The sequence below is a fragment of the Leptodactylus fuscus genome, chromosome 5 (assembly GCF_031893055.1).
Source record: "Leptodactylus fuscus isolate aLepFus1 chromosome 5, aLepFus1.hap2, whole genome shotgun sequence".
Taxonomy (NCBI): domain Eukaryota; kingdom Metazoa; phylum Chordata; class Amphibia; order Anura; family Leptodactylidae; genus Leptodactylus; species Leptodactylus fuscus.
The window spans coordinates 14,133,334-14,150,129 of NC_134269.1; the positions used below are offsets into that span (position 1 = coordinate 14,133,334).

At 53.7% G+C, this 16,796-nt stretch overlaps 2 protein-coding genes across 3 annotated transcripts; one reads left to right on the forward strand and one right to left on the reverse strand.

The window, feature by feature from the left end:
- Positions 1 to 840: 840 nt before the first annotated feature.
- On the forward strand, positions 841 to 9,706 carry TRAPPC14 (trafficking protein particle complex subunit 14). Its single transcript, XM_075272466.1, has 11 exons — positions 841 to 1,264; positions 2,535 to 2,630; positions 2,843 to 2,972; positions 4,451 to 4,537; positions 4,621 to 4,741; positions 4,830 to 4,977; positions 5,113 to 5,195; positions 5,280 to 5,449; positions 5,530 to 5,684; positions 6,699 to 6,895; positions 7,178 to 9,706. Exons 1-11 carry the CDS (start codon positions 881 to 883, stop codon positions 7,329 to 7,331), a joined length of 1,725 nt encoding a protein of 574 aa, XP_075128567.1. The 5' UTR covers positions 841 to 880; the 3' UTR covers positions 7,332 to 9,706.
- Positions 9,707 to 13,421: 3,715 nt separating this feature from the next.
- Positions 13,422 to 14,741, reverse strand: LAMTOR4 (late endosomal/lysosomal adaptor, MAPK and MTOR activator 4). Of its 2 annotated transcripts, none has more exons than XM_075276014.1 (4): positions 14,658 to 14,741; positions 14,240 to 14,320; positions 14,045 to 14,159; positions 13,422 to 13,682 (listed from the first exon to the last, which is right to left on the reverse strand). In XM_075276014.1, exons 1-4 carry the CDS (start codon positions 14,658 to 14,660, stop codon positions 13,585 to 13,587), a joined length of 297 nt encoding a protein of 98 aa, XP_075132115.1. In that variant the 5' UTR covers positions 14,661 to 14,741; the 3' UTR covers positions 13,422 to 13,584. The 2 variants fall into 2 exon arrangements, with proteins under 2 accessions (XP_075132115.1, XP_075132113.1); XM_075276012.1 differs by having other exon boundaries at positions 14,577 to 14,688.
- Positions 14,742 to 16,796: the final 2,055 nt, after the last annotated feature.

Here is a 16,796-nt window from a genome sequence, read left to right on the forward strand (position 1 = left end):
GACACGTGATGGGATTAGATACACAGTCCATAGTATGACACGTGATGGGATTAGATACACAGTCCATAGTATGACACGTGATGGGATTAGATACAACAGTCCATAGTATGACACGTGATGGGATTAGATACACAGTCCATAGTATCACACGTGATGGGATTAGATACAACAGTCCATAGTATGACACGTGATGGGATTAGATACAACAGTCCATAGTATGACACGTGATGGGATTAGATACAACAGTCCATAGTATGACACGTGATGGGATTAGATACAACAGTCCATAGTATGACACGTGATGGGATTAGATACAACAGTCCATAGTATGACACGTGATGGGATTAGATACACAGTCCATAGTATCACACGTGATGGGATTAGATACAACAGTCCATAGTATCACACGTGATGGGATTAGATACAACAGTCCATAGTATGACACGTGATGGGATTAGATACAACAGTCCATAGTATGACACGTGATGGGATTAGATACAACAGTCCATAGTATGACACGTGATGGGATTAGATACAACAGTCCATAGTATGACACGTGATGGGATTAGATACACAGTCCATAGTATGACACGTGATGGGATTAGATACACAGTCCATAGTATGACACGTGATGGGATTAGATACACAGTCCATAGTATGACACGTGATGGGATTAGATACACAGTCCATAGTATGACACGTGATGGGATTAGATACACAGTCCATAGTATGACACGTGATGGGATTAGATACAGCATGTCAGTGCCGACTGATCAGGCCTGTTGCTAGGTGACGCTCCCTCTCGGCACTCCGCATGCGCACTGCAGGGCTGGGCGCCATCACTCGGCGCTCGCTCGCTCTCCCCTGCCGGGGTCTCATCATGGAGTCGCAGTGCGATTACTCGATGATCTTCCCGGCATGTCCCGTGTTGCCGGCGGATCTCCCGGGCCGGTACCGCTCCCTTCCCCGCCGCAATCACCTCTACCTGGGAGAGACGCTGCGCTTCTTGCTGGTATTGCGGCTCCGGAGTGGCGGGGAGGTCAGCCAGGACAGGGCGGGGCCGGAGGCCTGCTGCCGCGGGGACAGCTCTCAGGAGAGCCCGGGGACTGAGAATTGCTCGTGGGCCCCGCTGGCGGCCTCTCTGTCCGCCCTGGCCAGTGTGTGCCCGGGAGAAGAGCTGGAGGAGGAGGAGGACGGGGAGAGCGGCGGAGCGTACCGGGGGTGCAGAGCCATCCTCAGCCAGCAGCAGCCCGCCGGGCCGGGGGTGAGTGAGGGGCCGACCCCTGACACCGGGACTGGCAGGAGCCCAATACCCTGCACCCCTCACCTTCTGCCCGGTCACCCTGCCCGTCCAGCCCCATCACCTGTACCCCCGATACGCCTACCTGTCATCCTACCCTGTCACCCTGCCAGTCCAGCCCAGTCATCTGTCCCCTCCTGCTCCTACCTGTCAGCCCTCCTGCTCCTATCCTGCCCGTCCAGCCCAGTCATCTGTCCCCCTGCTGCTCCTATCCTGCCAGTCCAGCCCAGTCATCTGTCCCCCTGCTGCTCCTATCCTGCCAGTCCAGCCCAGTCATCTGTCCCCCTGCTGCTCCTACCTGTCATCCTACCCTGTCACCCTGCCAGTCCAGCCCAGTCATCTGTCCCCCTGCTGCTCCTACCTGTCAGCCCAACCTGTACCCATCACCTTCTGCTCCAACCCCCTGATACTCCTACCTGCCAATCCAGCCCTGCTGCTCTTACCTGTCATCCCACCTACTCCTACCCTGTCATCCTGCCAGTCCAGCCCCCATCATGTGTCCCCCCGATACGCCTACCTGTCATCCCTCCAACCCTACCAGTCCAGCAACCATCACCTGTCCCCCTGCTGCTCTTACCTGTCAGCCCTCCTTCTCCTACCTGTCATCCCAACACTGTACCCATCACCTTCTGCTCCAGCCCCCTGATACTCCTACCTGTCACCCTGCCAGTCCCCCCCCCCTCCCGATACTCCTACCTGGCATCCCGCCTACTCCCACTCTACCAGTCCAGCCCCTATCATCTGTACCCCCGATACACCTACCTGTCATCCCTCCTGCCAGTCAGCCCCATCACCTGTCCCCCCGATACTCCCGCCTGGCATCCCGCCTACTCCCACTCTGTCAGTCCAACCCTCTACTCGTCACCCTGTTGCTCCTACCCCCTCCCATCCTGTTACCTGTCACACCACAACTCCTACCCCGTTATCTGTCTGTCCATCCGCCGTCACCTGCCCCCATACAGCTACAATTCTGTCCCCTGTAACTCTGCCAGTCCTGCCCTTTCTCCCATCACCCGCCATCTGTCCCATGTAGCCTATCACTATTCTGCTCCTTCCCCGTTACTTTGCTGTCCTAGTCCTATCACTTGGCCCCGTCTCCTTTCCTAGAATGTTGCCTATGCTTGGCTGCCATCTGCTGACCCTCACATCTTCTCCCCTCGCCCTTTTGCCAGTCGATCACCTCCATGTCTATCTGACCTGTCATTTCCATCATCCTCTTCCCTCTTTCTTTCAGACGCCTGTCACGGACCCCGTAGTATCCTGCGATGAGGTCATCTTCCCCCTTTCTGTGTCTCTGGATCGCCTGCCACCCACTACTGTCAAAGCTAAAGTAAGTGCCAGGTGACAGCAGGCAGGGGGCGCTGTCGGACGTTTCTCTGTTAAAACACAAGATTACATTGTAATTAGATACATTGTAACTCCCCCTCAGCTGTGAGAACAGGACAAGGGCATATGCATGTGCTTGTACATTAGACAGATGCCGCCTTGTGGTCACGATCCCTCAGTGCATGATGAGGCCTTTCTTGTGTTCCCCTCCCACAGATTGTGGTCACTGTCTGGAAAAGGGACTCCGAGCAGTCTCGGGTGAAGACTCTGGGGTATCGCTCCCTGCTGCTCAACTCCACTCCAGGTCAAATCTTCAAGGAGGAGCAGGCGACCTTCAAGGCTCAAGGTGACTTCAAGGGGTCCTACTAATACACATGGGGGGGGGGGGGGGAAACAATATACCAAACTTAATAATCTGACAGGGCTAACTACAACCCTGTGAACACTGCGCCCATCTCCAAAGCATAAGCCAGAATAATCAGGCCAGTAATGTATGTCAGAGAGGTGAGGGCGGGCGGGCGAGGAGCTTATCTGTCACCGGCAGGTTTCCTGTGGTCTCCTGCACTTCCTCTTATGGTCACATGGTGACAGGGGCGCTCTTTTATCTACTACCAGATCCAAACACCTCCCCATTACATGTCATGAAGATTAGAGGCAACAAATAGTAGACATTAGACATACATGTCACTGAAAACGCCGCATCGGTGAAGAGATGACTACACAGAGGGCGCAGAACATGACAAAAGACTCCTGCTGAGAGACTCGTCTGCTTCTACTGTATCTTACTTCCATCATCTTTTCCACGTCTGGTCCTCCTTCCCTGTTCCCATTTCTCCTCCATTTTCCTTGTCCGTTCTGTCTTATCTATCTTCTCCCTCATATCTAGTTCTTCCACGTCTTGTTCTCCCTCCTTCCATGTCTGCAAATATTCCTTCTCATCTTGCTTCTCTTCTGTCTTATTCTTCCACAACCTCCTTCCACGTCCATGTTTCTTCCACCTCTTCCTTCTTCCATATTCTTCCACCTCCTCCTTCCATGTCTGGTTCTTCCTTCTCTTCCTCATTCTATGTCTTCAGTCCATTTTCTTCCACCTTCTCCTTCCATGTTCTGTTCTTGTTCTTCCTCATTCAATCTTCTTCCACAACCTCCTTCCATATCTGGTTCTTCTGTCTCCTTCCATGTCCTGTTTTGTTTCTTCCACCTCTTCCTTATTCCATATTCTTCCACAACCTCCTTCTATGTCGTATTCTTCCTCCTCCATCTCTTTCCATGTCTCGATTTTGCTTTTCCTTCCACTTTTTTTTTTTCTTCTTCCTCCTTCCACATCTTGTTCTCCCTCCTTCCATGTCTGCAAATATTCCTTCTCATATTGCTCCTTTCCTGTCTTATTCTTCCTCCTCCTTCCATGTCCTGTTCTGTTTCTTCCTCCTCTTCCTTATTCCATATTCTTCCACCTCCTCCTTCCATGTCTGGTTCTTTCTCCTCCATCTACATCCTAATCTGGTTCTTCCTTCTCTTCCTCATTCTATGTCTGGTTCTTCTTCCGTCCATTTTCTTTCACCTCCTCCTTCCATGTCTGGTTCATCCTCCTCCTTCTACGTCCTAATCTGGTTCTTCCTTCTCTTCCTCGTTCTATGTCTTCAGTCCATTTTCTTCCACCTTCTCCTTCCATGTTCTGGTTCTTCCCCATTCAATCTTCTTCCACCTTCTCCTTCCATGTCTGGTTCTTCCTCCTCCCCACCCAGCTCCTGCCTCCTGTAGTTTTCTGTGATAACATTAGCGCCCCCTCCCTTCCTCCTGACTGACCTCTCTTCTCTCTCGCAGTGAGTACTCTCCTCACCGTGCTCCCACCTCCCACCCTCAGGTGCCGTCAGATCAACGTGTCCGGGAAACACCTCACAGCTCTGAAAGGTGAGATGGCGGAGATGCGGGGGACAGTGAAGGTGAGTGTCAGGGTCGTACCTCCACCCTCACCCCATCTTTCTCCCTCTCAGTGCTGAACACCTCCTCTCAGGATGAACTCTGTATTCGGGACGTGCGGATACTCCCCAACTTCAATGCCAGTTACCTGCCCGTCATGCCCGACGGGTCCGTGCTCCTTGTGGACAATGTCTGGTAAGAGGGTGTGATGGTACCGTGTGCCCTGTCTCCTATGCCACCCGTTTGCCCTCCCTCCATAAGGTGTCCTCTTCTCTCCGTCCAGTCACCAGTCTGGAGATGTCAGTATGGCTTCCTTCCTACGCCTGCACAGCTGCTCGTCCCAGTTACCCAGCATGCTCTGCTCCCTGGAGGAGCACAACTTCCTATTCCAGCTGCAGACAGGAGAGCGCCCCCCTGAGGATGCCAAAGAGGTGAGCCACAGTGCATCGAGTATTCACTGTGACACTGTGAATGGCATGTATGATGTAATGGAGCAGAGCTGCAGTGTAAAGCACTTTAAAAATAACTAGTCTGCTGGACATCACCGTCTTCTTCTTGCTCCTCAGGGTTTGGAGGTTCCTTTAATTGCTATCATTCATTGGTCCACCCCAAAGCTGCCATTTACATCTGGAATATACACCCATTACAAGTAAGTCAGCCTGATACCTGCAGGTGCCTATAGATGGCGCCAGCAGTAACTCCTCCAGGTCCTCATGGCTTCTTTCCATTGCAGGCTCCCTAGTATTCGCCTGGAGAGGCCGCGGTTTGTGATGACGGCACGCTGTGACTCACCGGTACAGGCGCACACTCCATTTCGGGTCACCTATACTCTGCTGAACGACCTGCAGGACTTCTTAGCTGTGCGGCTGGTCTGGACCCCAGATACCAACATGACAGCGGCTGGTGAGTATTGTACAAGGTGGGGGTGGCTAGTACTAGGGAGGGGAGGGAGCCTCATGTAATGTGCCGTATTCTCCTCACAGGCAGGTGTCTGTCAGAAGAGGAGCGGAGGCTGACCCAAGCAGCGCAGGAGGCTGTCGTGTGTTACACCCCAATAAACAGTCTGGGCTTCTGTAGGAAAGGAAGCTCCGTGACCATCGGCGTCACATTCATGGCGCTAAAAGCCGGACTGTTTGAGGTGAGAAGTGTCCTAGGTGCAGCAGAGAAGTGACAACTGGACCCAACAAACCAGCAGCCCTTATATTTGGGGTACAAGACAATGACACGCTGACAACTGGGGTACAGGTTAATGACTACAGAGTAGTGACACACTGACACTCGGGGTACAGAGTAATGACAGGCTGACACTCGGGGTACAGAGTAATGACAGGCTGACACTCGGGGTACAGAGTAATGACACGCTGACACTCGGGGTACAGAGTAATGACAGGCTGACACTCGGGGTACAGAGTAATGACACGCTGACACTCGGGGTACAGAATAGTGACACGCTGACACTCGGGGTACAGAATAGTGACACGCTGACACTCGGGGTACAGAATAGTGACACGCTGACACTCGGGGTACAGAGCAGTGACACGCTGACACTCGGGGTACAGAATAGTGACACGCTGACACTCGGGGTACAGAGCAGTGACACGCTGACACTCGGGGTACAGAGCAGTGACACGCTGACACTCGGGGTACAGAGCAGTGACACGCTGACACTCGGGGTACAGAGCAGTGACACGCTGACACTCGGGGTACAGAGCAGTGACAGGCTGACACTCGGGGTACAGAGTAATGACACGCTGACACTCGGGGTACAGAATAGTGACACGCTGACACTCGGGGTACAGAGTAATGACACGCTGACACTCGGGGTACAGAATAGTGACACGCTGACACTCGGGGTACAGAGCAGTGACACGCTGACACTCGGGGTACAGAATAGTGACACGCTGACACTCGGGGTACAGAATAGTGACACGCTGACACTCGGGGTACAGAGCAGTGACACGCTGACACTCGGGGTACAGAATAGTGACACGCTGACACTCGGGGTACAGAGCAGTGACACGCTGACACTCGGGGTACAGAGCAGTGACAGGCTGACACTCGGGGTACAGAGCAGTGACACCCTGACACTTATATAAAATAATCTGGCGCCCCCTGGTGTCACCACTCACACACTACACTGTCATCCCCGCAGCTCTCCCAGCACATGAAGCTGAAGCTGCAGTTCACGGCCAGTGTGTCTCAGGCCCCTCCGGACGCTCGTCCCGTCTCACGTCGGAGTAGTCCCAGCAGTCCTGCCTTGAGGGATCTAGAGAGACAGCAGCAAGGGGGTGCTCTAGGGAGGTCGCAGTCCTTCTCTCACCAGCAGCCTCCTCGTGGACAGCTCATCAGGTAAGAGACACTCCTGGATAGTAACATCTGGGTCGTTATTTCCAGCTGTACTGAGCTGGGGGCGCTGTTGCATTGTTCTCTGTGGCAGATCTTTAAAGCAGGCAGTGTTTAAAAGTGGTACTGCAAGTGACAGGAGGAGCTGTAAATTGCAGTAAGAGTTGTAGAATCGGTGGACTATTTTTCTGGAGTGTACTGGGGGGGGGGAGGGGATGGTGTACTAGGGTGGAGCAGGAGGCAGATGGTGGCAGCCTTTGTGCCTTACGTTTTGTTCTCCCCTTTCAGAACTGGAAGTGTGATGGAGAGGCGCGCCATAACCCCGCCTGTGGGATCCCCCTTGGGTCGACCTCTGTACCTGCCCCCCGAGCGAGCTGCTCTTTCTCTGGATAAAATTGCAAAACGCCAATGCAAAGTCCTGGTGGTGAATCCGGTCCAGTGACCCCTCCCACAGTCCCCAACAACGTCAAGGAGGAGCTGCGCCCCCCTGCCTACCTGAATGTGGAAGGGGAAGCCAAAAAAAGTCTGGGATGTGTGGACCAAGCAGCTTGGAGATTCAGCCAAATCCTGGATGGGGATTAAAGGGCCACCAAGAGCCGGAGCCAAATAGACTCTGCTGGATGGGGGTTTCAGCCTATAGTGAGGGGCTGTGCGGAGCCGGACGTAGCCCTATGAGATGGGTAATGGGGCCAAATGCAGCCTGTGCTGGTCGGGGAACTACAGGGGAGGGATCTGGAACCAAGCAGGCTACGTGGTTGGAGAATTGTGAGTGAGCCCTGCTCGTGTGGGCAGGAAGTGCGAGTGAGCCCTGCCCGTATGAGTGAACCCTGCCCTTGTGAGCAGGAAGTGCAAGTGAGTCCTGCCCGTGTGGGCAAGAAGTGCGAGTGAGCCCTGCCTATATGGGCAGGAAGTGTGATTGAACTCTGCCCGTGTGGGCAGGAAGTGTGAGTGAACCCTGCTCGTGTGAGCAGGTATTGCGAGTGAGCCCTGCCCGTGTGAGCAGGAAGTGCGAGTGAGCCCTGCCCGTGTGAGCGGGAAGTGTGAGTGAACCCTGCCCGTGTGAGCAGGAAGTGCAGGTGAGTCCTGCCCGTGTGGGTGAGAAGTGCGAGTCAGCACTGCCCGTGTGCGCAGGAAGTGCGAGTAAGCCCTGCCCATATGGGCGGGAAGTGTGATTGACCCCTGCTCGTGTGAGCAGGTAGTGCGAGTGAGTCCTGCCCGTGTGAGCATGAAGTGCGAGTGAGTCCTCCCCATGTGGGCGGGAAGTGCAAGTGAGCCCTGCACATGTGGATGTGACGTGTGAGCGAGCCCTGCCCGTGTGTGCAGGAAGTGCGAGTGAGCCCTGCCCGTGTGGGCGGGACAAGGGCCCAAAGAATAGGGTTGGGATGGGCTAAATGTACTACTGGGGTGAAATTCCCTCCTTGTGATGCCTGGAAACGATGGCATAACGTACTGTATCCTGCCGTTTTCCGCGCCATCTCTTCCGGACATTCAGGATTTTTTATGTTTACATTTTTTTGCTGGTTTTTATTTTAATTGATACATTTCAGACCCCCGGCACTTGCACTCACCCAGGATCGCCCTCATTTTGCACATGACCCTGAGCTGCGGGTCCACTCCATAAGTAATTCCCATACAAAAGCCGGTTTACACGTTACTGTCAGTATATACACTGGAACCCTCCATGTGGGACAATAGGGGGCGCTGCCCAGCACCATAGGCGAGCACTTATGGCAGGGACGCTCCTTTTTATATAATATTACAGGTCAGGTTTTATTTTAATAGGTACAAGCGGCAGCAACGGGAAATTCAGGTTATTCTGTGTATCTGATCAAATGCCAAAATTGTGGAGACGTCAGATTGTGGACGGCCAGGAATGTGCCTGCAGAGTATTCAGGCGGGGCGGGGTAGCTTGGAGTGTGCAGCTTTAACTGCTGGTTGCTGTGCCGCACTGCACCTCTGCTTGGTCACCTGCTGGTTGCTGTGCTGCACTGCACCTCTGCTTGGTCACCTGCTGGTTGCTGTGCTGCACTGCACCTGTGTATGGTCACCTGCTGGTTGTTGTGCCACACTGCACCTCTGCTTGGTCACCTGCTGGTTGTTGTGCAGAACTGCACCTGTGTATGGTCACCTGCTGTGTTGCACTGCACCTCTGCTTGGTCACCTGCTGGTTGCTGTGCTGCACTGCACCTCTGGTTACCTGCTGCTTGCTGTGTTGCACTGCACTTCAGCAGCTCTGAGTTGTGCGGGCGCTCCATACTTGTCTATTTTAGCATTAGTTATGCGGTACGCTTTGACCCCGGGGGGAGGGGCGGGTACGCAGGTTTTAGTCCATCTGGTACATAGGATATTACAAGTACCGGAGCATCAGGTCCTCAGACATGGAGCCTATTAGCAATAAGTGGCCACTAGGTGGCAGAGTGCTTAGTAATAGGTAAGCTATTTTTAAAGGGAATCTCCACCTGATTTGTTGGGGGGGGGGGGGGAGTGGATGGAGCGCTGTCAGGGTCCGCCACTTAAAGGGACGTGTCAGAAGACAACCTGGGGGAAAGTTAGTAAGCTGGGCCCCCTCCCCCATAGGGTGCCTTTGTTTTTGTACGGTACACTTAGTCATGTGGGAGGATCTTCCAGTGCCAAAGAATTAGTGTAATGGGGAGTCCTCACTGCTGTTATACTAATAGGCCGCGACCCCCGGAGGTCACTGGAGGTCACAAGGGTTTTATAGGAGTGTCTGCTTAGATCAATGCCAGTATTCATACCTGTAGGCCTAGTCAGACTAGTGCGCCCTCTACTGGACACTGCAGGGAAAGCTCCATGCACAAGGTACTGCAGTGGGGAGAAACTAATGCTCCCTCCACTGGACGCTGCAGGTGGAAGGGCTGACGCTCCCTGCACTGCACGCTTCAGGTGGAAGGGCTGACGCTCCCTACACTGCACGCCGCAGGTGGAAGGGCTGATGCTCCCTACACTGCACGCCGCAGGTGGAAGGGCTGACGCTCCCTACACTGCACGCCGCAGGTGGAAGGGCTGACACTCCCTGCACTGGACGCCGCAGGTGGAAGGGCTGACGCTCCCTACACTGCACGCCGCAGGTGGAAGGGCTGACGCTCCCTGCACTGGACGCCGCAGGTGGAAGGGCTGACGCTCCCTACACTGGACGCCGCAGGTGGAAGGGCTGACGCTCCCTGCACTGCACGCTTCAGGTGGAAGGGCTGACGCTCCCTACACTGCACGCCGCAGGTGGAAGGGCTGACGCTCCCTACACTGCACGCCGCAGGTGGAAGGGCTGACGCTCCCTACACTGCACGCCGCAGGTGGAAGGGCTGACGCTCCCTACACTGCACGCCGCAGGTGGAAGGGCTGACGCTCCCTACACTGCACGCCGCAGGTGGAAGGGCTGACGCTCCCTGCACTGGACGCCGCAGGTGGAAGGGCTGACGCTCCCTGCACTGCACGCCGCAGGTGGAAGGGCTGACGCTCCCTACACTGCACGCCGCAGGTGGAAGGGCTGACGCTCCCTACACTGCACGCCGCAGGTGGAAGGGCTGACGCTCCCTACACTGCACGCCGCAGGTGGAAGGGCTGACGCTCCCTACACTGCACGCCGCAGGTGGAAGGGCTGACGCTCCCTACACTGCACGCCGCAGGTGGAAGGGCTGACGCTCCCTACACTGCACGCCGCAGGTGGAAGGGCTGACGCTCCCTACACTGCACGCCGCAGGTGGAAGGGCTGACGCTCCCTGCACTGCACGCCGCAGGTGGAAGGGCTGACGCTCCCTGCACTGGACGCCGCAGGTGGAAGGGCTGACGCTCCCTACACTGCACGCCGCAGGTGGAAGGGCTGACGCTCCCTACACTGCACGCCGCAGGTGGAAGGGCTGACGCTCCCTACACTGCACGCCGCAGGTGGAAGGGCTGACGCTCCCTGCACTGGACGCCGCAGGTGGAAGGGCTGACGCTCCCTACACTGGACGCCGCAGGTGGAAGGGCTGACGCTCCCTACACTGCACGCCGCAGGTGGAAGGGCTGACGCTCCCTGCACTGGACGCCGCAGGTGGAAGGGCTGACGCTCCCTACACTGGACGCCGCAGGTGGAAGGGCTGACGCTCCCTACACTGCAGGTGAAAGGGCTGACGCTCCCTACCCTGCAGGTGGAAGGGCTGACGCTCCCTACACTGCACGCTTCAGGTGGAAGGGCTGACGCTCCCTACACTGCACGCTTCAGGTGGAAGGGCTGACGCTCCCTACACTGCAGGTGAAAGGGCTGACGCTCCCTACCCTGCAGGTGGAAGGGCTGACGCTCCCTACACTGCACGCTTCAGGTGGAAGGGCTGACGCTCCCTACACTGCACGCTTCAGGTGGAAGGGTTGACGCTCCCTACACTGCACGCTTCAGGTGGAAGGGCTGACGCTCCCTACCCTGCAGGTGGAAGGGCTGACGCTCCCTGCACTGTACGCTTCAGGTGGAAGGGCTGACGCTCCCTACACTGCACGCTTCAGTTGGTGAGATGCTTTTTACACTGGAAATTGTGAAAGTAGGTTTCAGTGACATACACTGGATACCGCAGACAGTAGGGATCGCTGTTCCCTTTGCATTTACATAGAATGGACCAAAAACATAATGAGAGGAGAAAAGACTGAACACCAGTTGTGTCATGTGACATTGCAGGTTAAAGGTCATCACTGGAATATACATTAAAGGGGAACTCTACTTACACTGTAGACTTTGGCTAGACAGGGAGTTCCCTCCCTTCCCTACACCTTCTAACCAGTCCACGTCTGAGATCAGGGGGGTCTTTACTTTGGGGTTGTCAGACCACAGCCCTGCCCCCGTCACTGCCTTACAGCTTTGTCCGCAGGGCTCTCCTGGTCTCAGGGGTCCGGGCTTGGATTGGAAGAAGGAGAAATTGGTAACTCCGCCCAAAGCGAAATTCTAGTTTTGGGTGGTGTTCCCCTTTAAGAGCCCTGGAACATACCATATGGGGGGGGGGATTCACGTGTTCCATTAGTTACTTGCCAATATGTTAGGGTGATCCCCCTGCTCCCCTCCCCCTCAATTGCACTTACCGCCCCCCCAAACATTCCTGCCAATACTTGAGTGCTTTCTGTGCCCCTTCGGCGACCGTTCACACTGGAAGTTTTTATCTTTTATTTGTGGCACTTTACCTTCTTATTTTATGCGTTTTATAATTTATTTTGAACAAACGAAATACAGAACTCGACTCCACCCCCAACGCCTGCGCCTCCGATTTATAGCGCGCCCTGCAGCATTAGTGGGACGGGACATTGTCACGATTTTTTTTAATCTGTAGGACCCCCCCCGGGCAAGGGTGAGAATAAAGCGGGCACTGCCCCAATTCAGCATTGTGTTTCCATTTAAAGGGATTTTCGTGGATTTAAAGGGGTTGTCCTGTACTAGGATATTGATTGCCACAATTAACCACAGCACCGTACATTGTACGGTGGCAGCACATGGTATGGCAGCTTAGCCCCGTTCAATTAAATGGGACTGAGCTGCATCATGGTCATGTGACCAGTGGAGGTGATATCACTGTATCAGTCCTGGACAACCCCTTTAATTAGTGCTGGGTCAGCTGATTGAGGGAGGTCTTAGTGTTCAGATTTGAGACACCATAGGTACAGAGACAGGCTGGTAAGGGTTTAACTTACTGGATTAATCCTTGAGCTTTTAATAAAACTTTATATATAAAGCACAGTAAACAGAATAATCTTCAGGGGAGGAGCCATCCCGGACGAACCCCCAGAATTTACTTCATCCTATATAAATCAGAAAAAAGTCCATAGTTGCACATAGTCCAGTGGCTGTGCATGGTATTACACTTGAATGGGACTGAGCCACTGCTGTACCATGTGATATCATCAGCACAAGCAGCTGTAGGATCCCAAGTGTCACCCCCACCTCACCCATCACATATGGATGATCTATCCGAATGTCGAATCCCAGAACACCCCTTGAAGAACTGCAGCCATACACTTGAATGGGGCCTAGCACTGTAGCCCCTTCGTTCTCAAAAAGAGATCAGATCCCTCCAGCCGTATCCTACCACTGTAGCCATCACTTTATCAGATAGGAACAGCCCTTTAAATAGGCAAAGGTCACATTACAGGTCAAGGGTCATGGCCGCTATCCTGCCTGCCCGAAATGCCCCATCCCAGTTATTTACAAAGGTTCTGGCAGCCATGTTTTTCAGCCTTGTGTACAACCATTTCTGCATTTTGCATGATTCCTGCCCGCTAGAGGGCAGCACTTGAATGTTCAAGTGAATGGGGCTGAGTTGCAATACCAAGCATGGCCACTGTACAAAACATGGCGCTGTGGTTAGTATTCAATTAATAAGCCTAACCCATTCAGTTCAACAGCACTGAGCTGTAACACCAGATGCCACCCATGGCAAAGGGTGGCGCTGCAACCAGTTCTTGGAGCAACGTGAAAAATAGATCTAGCCTGGATGCAATTGTAACAAACCCTCAGCTGTAAAATGTAGTAAGAGACACCATAGGTACAGAGACAGGCTGGTAAGGGTTTAACTTACTGGATTAATCCTTGAGCTTTTAATAAAACTTTATATATAAAGCACAGTAAACAGAATAATCTTCAGGGGAGGAGCCATCCCGGACGAACCCCCAGAATTTACTTCATTCTATACAAATCAGAAAAAAAAGTCCAACAATGGCTGCTACACGCTGATCGGCTCCCGCACCACGTTCTGACGCTTCAGCACGTAGATCTTCTGGCCAGAGACGGTGACGAGGAAGGAGTGTTCCCCGAAGACAACTGCGGGGGAGGAGACAAGATGGAGATCAGGTTATATTAGCCACGCCCCTACTTAAAGGGCTTGTCTGGGGAGATTTAGCTTACTTATATGCACCAGAGATTTATTTTTTATGCCCGATCGCTGGATTCGAGCCCGAGTCACCCGGCCAACATGGCACAGGTCACTAACTGTGAAAACGGGAGAAAGTGGAGGAGTCGGGACAACCCAGATAAGGATTCTGATCACATGATCTCAGTCCCGATCTCCCCAGGTAAGAAAGCAAAACATAACTGGTGCATGAAGGTAACATAAATCCCTTTAAGGCCCTCCTATACAAGCTATTATTCTCTACCGCCCCTTTAAGACATCACACGTGACTCACTGCTCATCCGCTTGAAGGGTATCTGATCCCCGAGGCCTTGGAAGCCGCAGGCGGTGGTCACCATCTCTCTGATCACGCCGGCCAATTGCTCGTCGTTCTCCAGGTCGCCCGCGCTCTGAGGACACGAGTGGATTAAAAAAAACACGCCAAGGTCTGACCTTAACCGATGACCCCAATTTCTGCCGCCATACTTACCGCCAGCACGCCATCCTCGCTCATCACCAGGTAGCCCAACTGATCCGGGATCCGCTCCAGACCCTGAGTCAGGGTGGACGTCTAAGAAACAAACAGACATCAGGTTAGGGGCCTTGTCTTGTTCAGCCAGAGCCCTCTGCTTCATGAATACAATGTCTAATCTGCAGTGAAGACTGACACGGCCAAGTCAGCGCACTGTATAACGAGGAGCCGGGGTGGGATTGACTATTTAGTCATAAAAGACACCCAGTGGCTATAGAAAGCTGGGTGACGACCACGGCAATGGCTACCAATGAACGGTTATGACCCCCTAGAAAAGCCCAGCGAGCATTCGTACCGTGCACCCCGCTATCCACCCGCCCAGGTAAGTACTGTACTCTTTACTGGCCATTCTTAATAACAAATGATCATCACCCACCATGTCCGCTGCGAACACTCCCGACCACTTCCTCCTATGCTCTATAGCTCCGCCCCCCTCCGCTTCCTATAGGCTGCTCCCAGATAACGGTTACACGACTGGCTGAATGCCCTGTCACTCACAGATAACCCCGCCCGACTTTGGAGAGTCACATGCCGGGGGTCTTCAATTTGATTCGTCAGCGTACGTGTCAATCTTTGTAGGAGCGCTCGGATTGGTTGTCTCTTATCGCTGTTTTGCGTGTCACGTGCTTAGGAAAATACGTAGTCAAATCTATAGGTAGGGAAGTCCCCCGTGCGTATAGGGACGGCCGCCATATTACTGAAGTCGGAGATGAATGGAGTCTTAGGAAAATGGCTCACGCATCATGGCTCCTATCGAGGAGACATAGTTTTTAGTATTGGCAGGGCGACTCTGAGGCGGAGATGTTATTATTGTGTAAGCGTGGACCGAGTTTGTGAACAGTCCGTGGCGACTACAGGGCCCCGTAACAGTTAGTGCTGGGCCCGAGGACACAAAGAGGGACAAATCTGCTGGAGAAAGCCAGAGCAAACCCTTAAGGCAGGGGGCTCAACCCTTCCATACAACTCCTGGTGTTGTGGAGACCCCCCAACCATAAAATTACCTTTATTGCTACTTCATGTTGTTGCTGCCCCAGTTTAATGTCCCCCCCCCATCTCCGTCTGTCCCCATAGTTTATTGCCCCCTCTACCTGCCCCCAAAGTTTAATGTCCTCCTTATATGCCCCCCAATATATTGTCCCCCGTCATGTCAGTCTAGAGCTGCAAACGTTTACCATAACTACTGCTCCTCCCCCTCCTCTCTCCCCGGCTGCGCAGTCTGCAGTCTCTTGTCCTGGGAGCTACAGGCGCAATGTAAGTGACATCATCACACTGCGCCTACAGCTCCCAGAGCACATAGGGAGGTGAGGTGGGGGCTGTGCGCTCCTGTTTCATCACTGTATTCAACTCATCTATATCCTATGCGGATGCAGACGAGTTGAATCCGGGGCATACCTCCCACTGACCGAGACTGCGGCACATGACCCGGAATTCGGGAAGGTTGAGAGGTATGGGAGCGGTATCTCTGTTCCTAAGACCATTTGAAATGTGTTTTCTGATAGGCTTAAGTGACACCCCCCCCCCCATAGTGGCCCCTGCACACAGTATTATGTCCCATAGTGGCCCCAGTACACAGTATTGTACCCCATAGTGGCCCCTGCACACAGTATTATGTCCCATAGTGGCCCCTGCAGACAGTATTATGTCCCATAGTGGCCCCTGCACACAGTATTATGTCCCATAGTGGCCCCTACACACAGTATTATGCCCCATAGTGGCCCCTGCACACAGTATTATCCCCCATAGTGGCCCCTGCACACAGTATTATCCCCCATAGTGGCCCCTACACACAGTATTATGCCCCATAGTGGCCCCTGCACACAGTATTATCCCCCATAGTGGCCCCTGCACACAGTATTATGTCCCATAGTGACCCCTGCATACAGTATTATGCCCCATAGTGGCCCCTGCACACAGTATTATCCCCCATAGTGGCCCCTGTACACAGTATTATGCCCCATAGTGGCCCCTGCACTCAGTATTATGTCCCATAGTGGCCCCTGCACACAGTATTATCCCCCATAGTGGCCCCTGCACACAGTATTATGCCCCATAGTGGCCCCTGCATACAGTATTATGTCCCATAGTGGCCCCTGCACACAGTATTATGTCCCATAGTGGTCCCTGCACACAGTATTATGCCCCATAGTGGCCCCTGCACACAGTATTATGTCCCATAGTGGCCCTTGCACACAGTATTATCCCCCATAGTGGCCCCTGCACACAGTATTATGTCCCATAGTGGCCCCTGCATACAGTATTATGTCCCTTAGTGGCCCCTGCACACAGTATTATACCCCATAGTGGCCCCTGCACACAGCATTATGTCCCATAGTGGCCCCTGCATACAGTATTATGTCCCTTAGTGGCCCCTGCACACAGTATTATACCCCATAGTGGCCCCTGCACACAGTATTATGTCCCATAGTGGCCCCTGCACACAGTATTATGTCCCATAGTGGCCCCTGCATACAGTATTATGTCCCATAGTGGCCCCTGCATACAGTATTATGTCCCT

Bases quoted from the DNA above. Each gene is read 5' to 3' on its own strand.
- TRAPPC14 (XM_075272466.1), top strand. From the start codon at position 881: ATGGAGTCGCAGTGCGATTACTCGATGATCTTCCCGGCATGTCCCGTG. The intron at 2,973-4,450 runs GTGACTTCAAGG...TCTCTCTCGCAG, and splicing joins GGCGACCTTCAAGGCTCAAG to TGAGTACTCTCCTCACCGTG. The intron at 4,538-4,620 runs GTGAGATGGCGG...TCTCCCTCTCAG, and splicing joins ACACCTCACAGCTCTGAAAG to TGCTGAACACCTCCTCTCAG.
- LAMTOR4 (XM_075276012.1), bottom strand. From the start codon at position 14,660: ATGGTGGGTGATGATCATTTGTTATTAAGAATGGCCAGTAAAGAGTAC. The intron at 14,321-14,576 runs GTACGAATGCTC...TTTGTTTCTTAG, and splicing joins GGTGGATAGCGGGGTGCACG to ACGTCCACCCTGACTCAGGG. The intron at 13,683-14,044 runs GTGAGTCACGTG...CCTCCCCCGCAG, and splicing joins ACCCTTCAAGCGGATGAGCA to TTGTCTTCGGGGAACACTCC.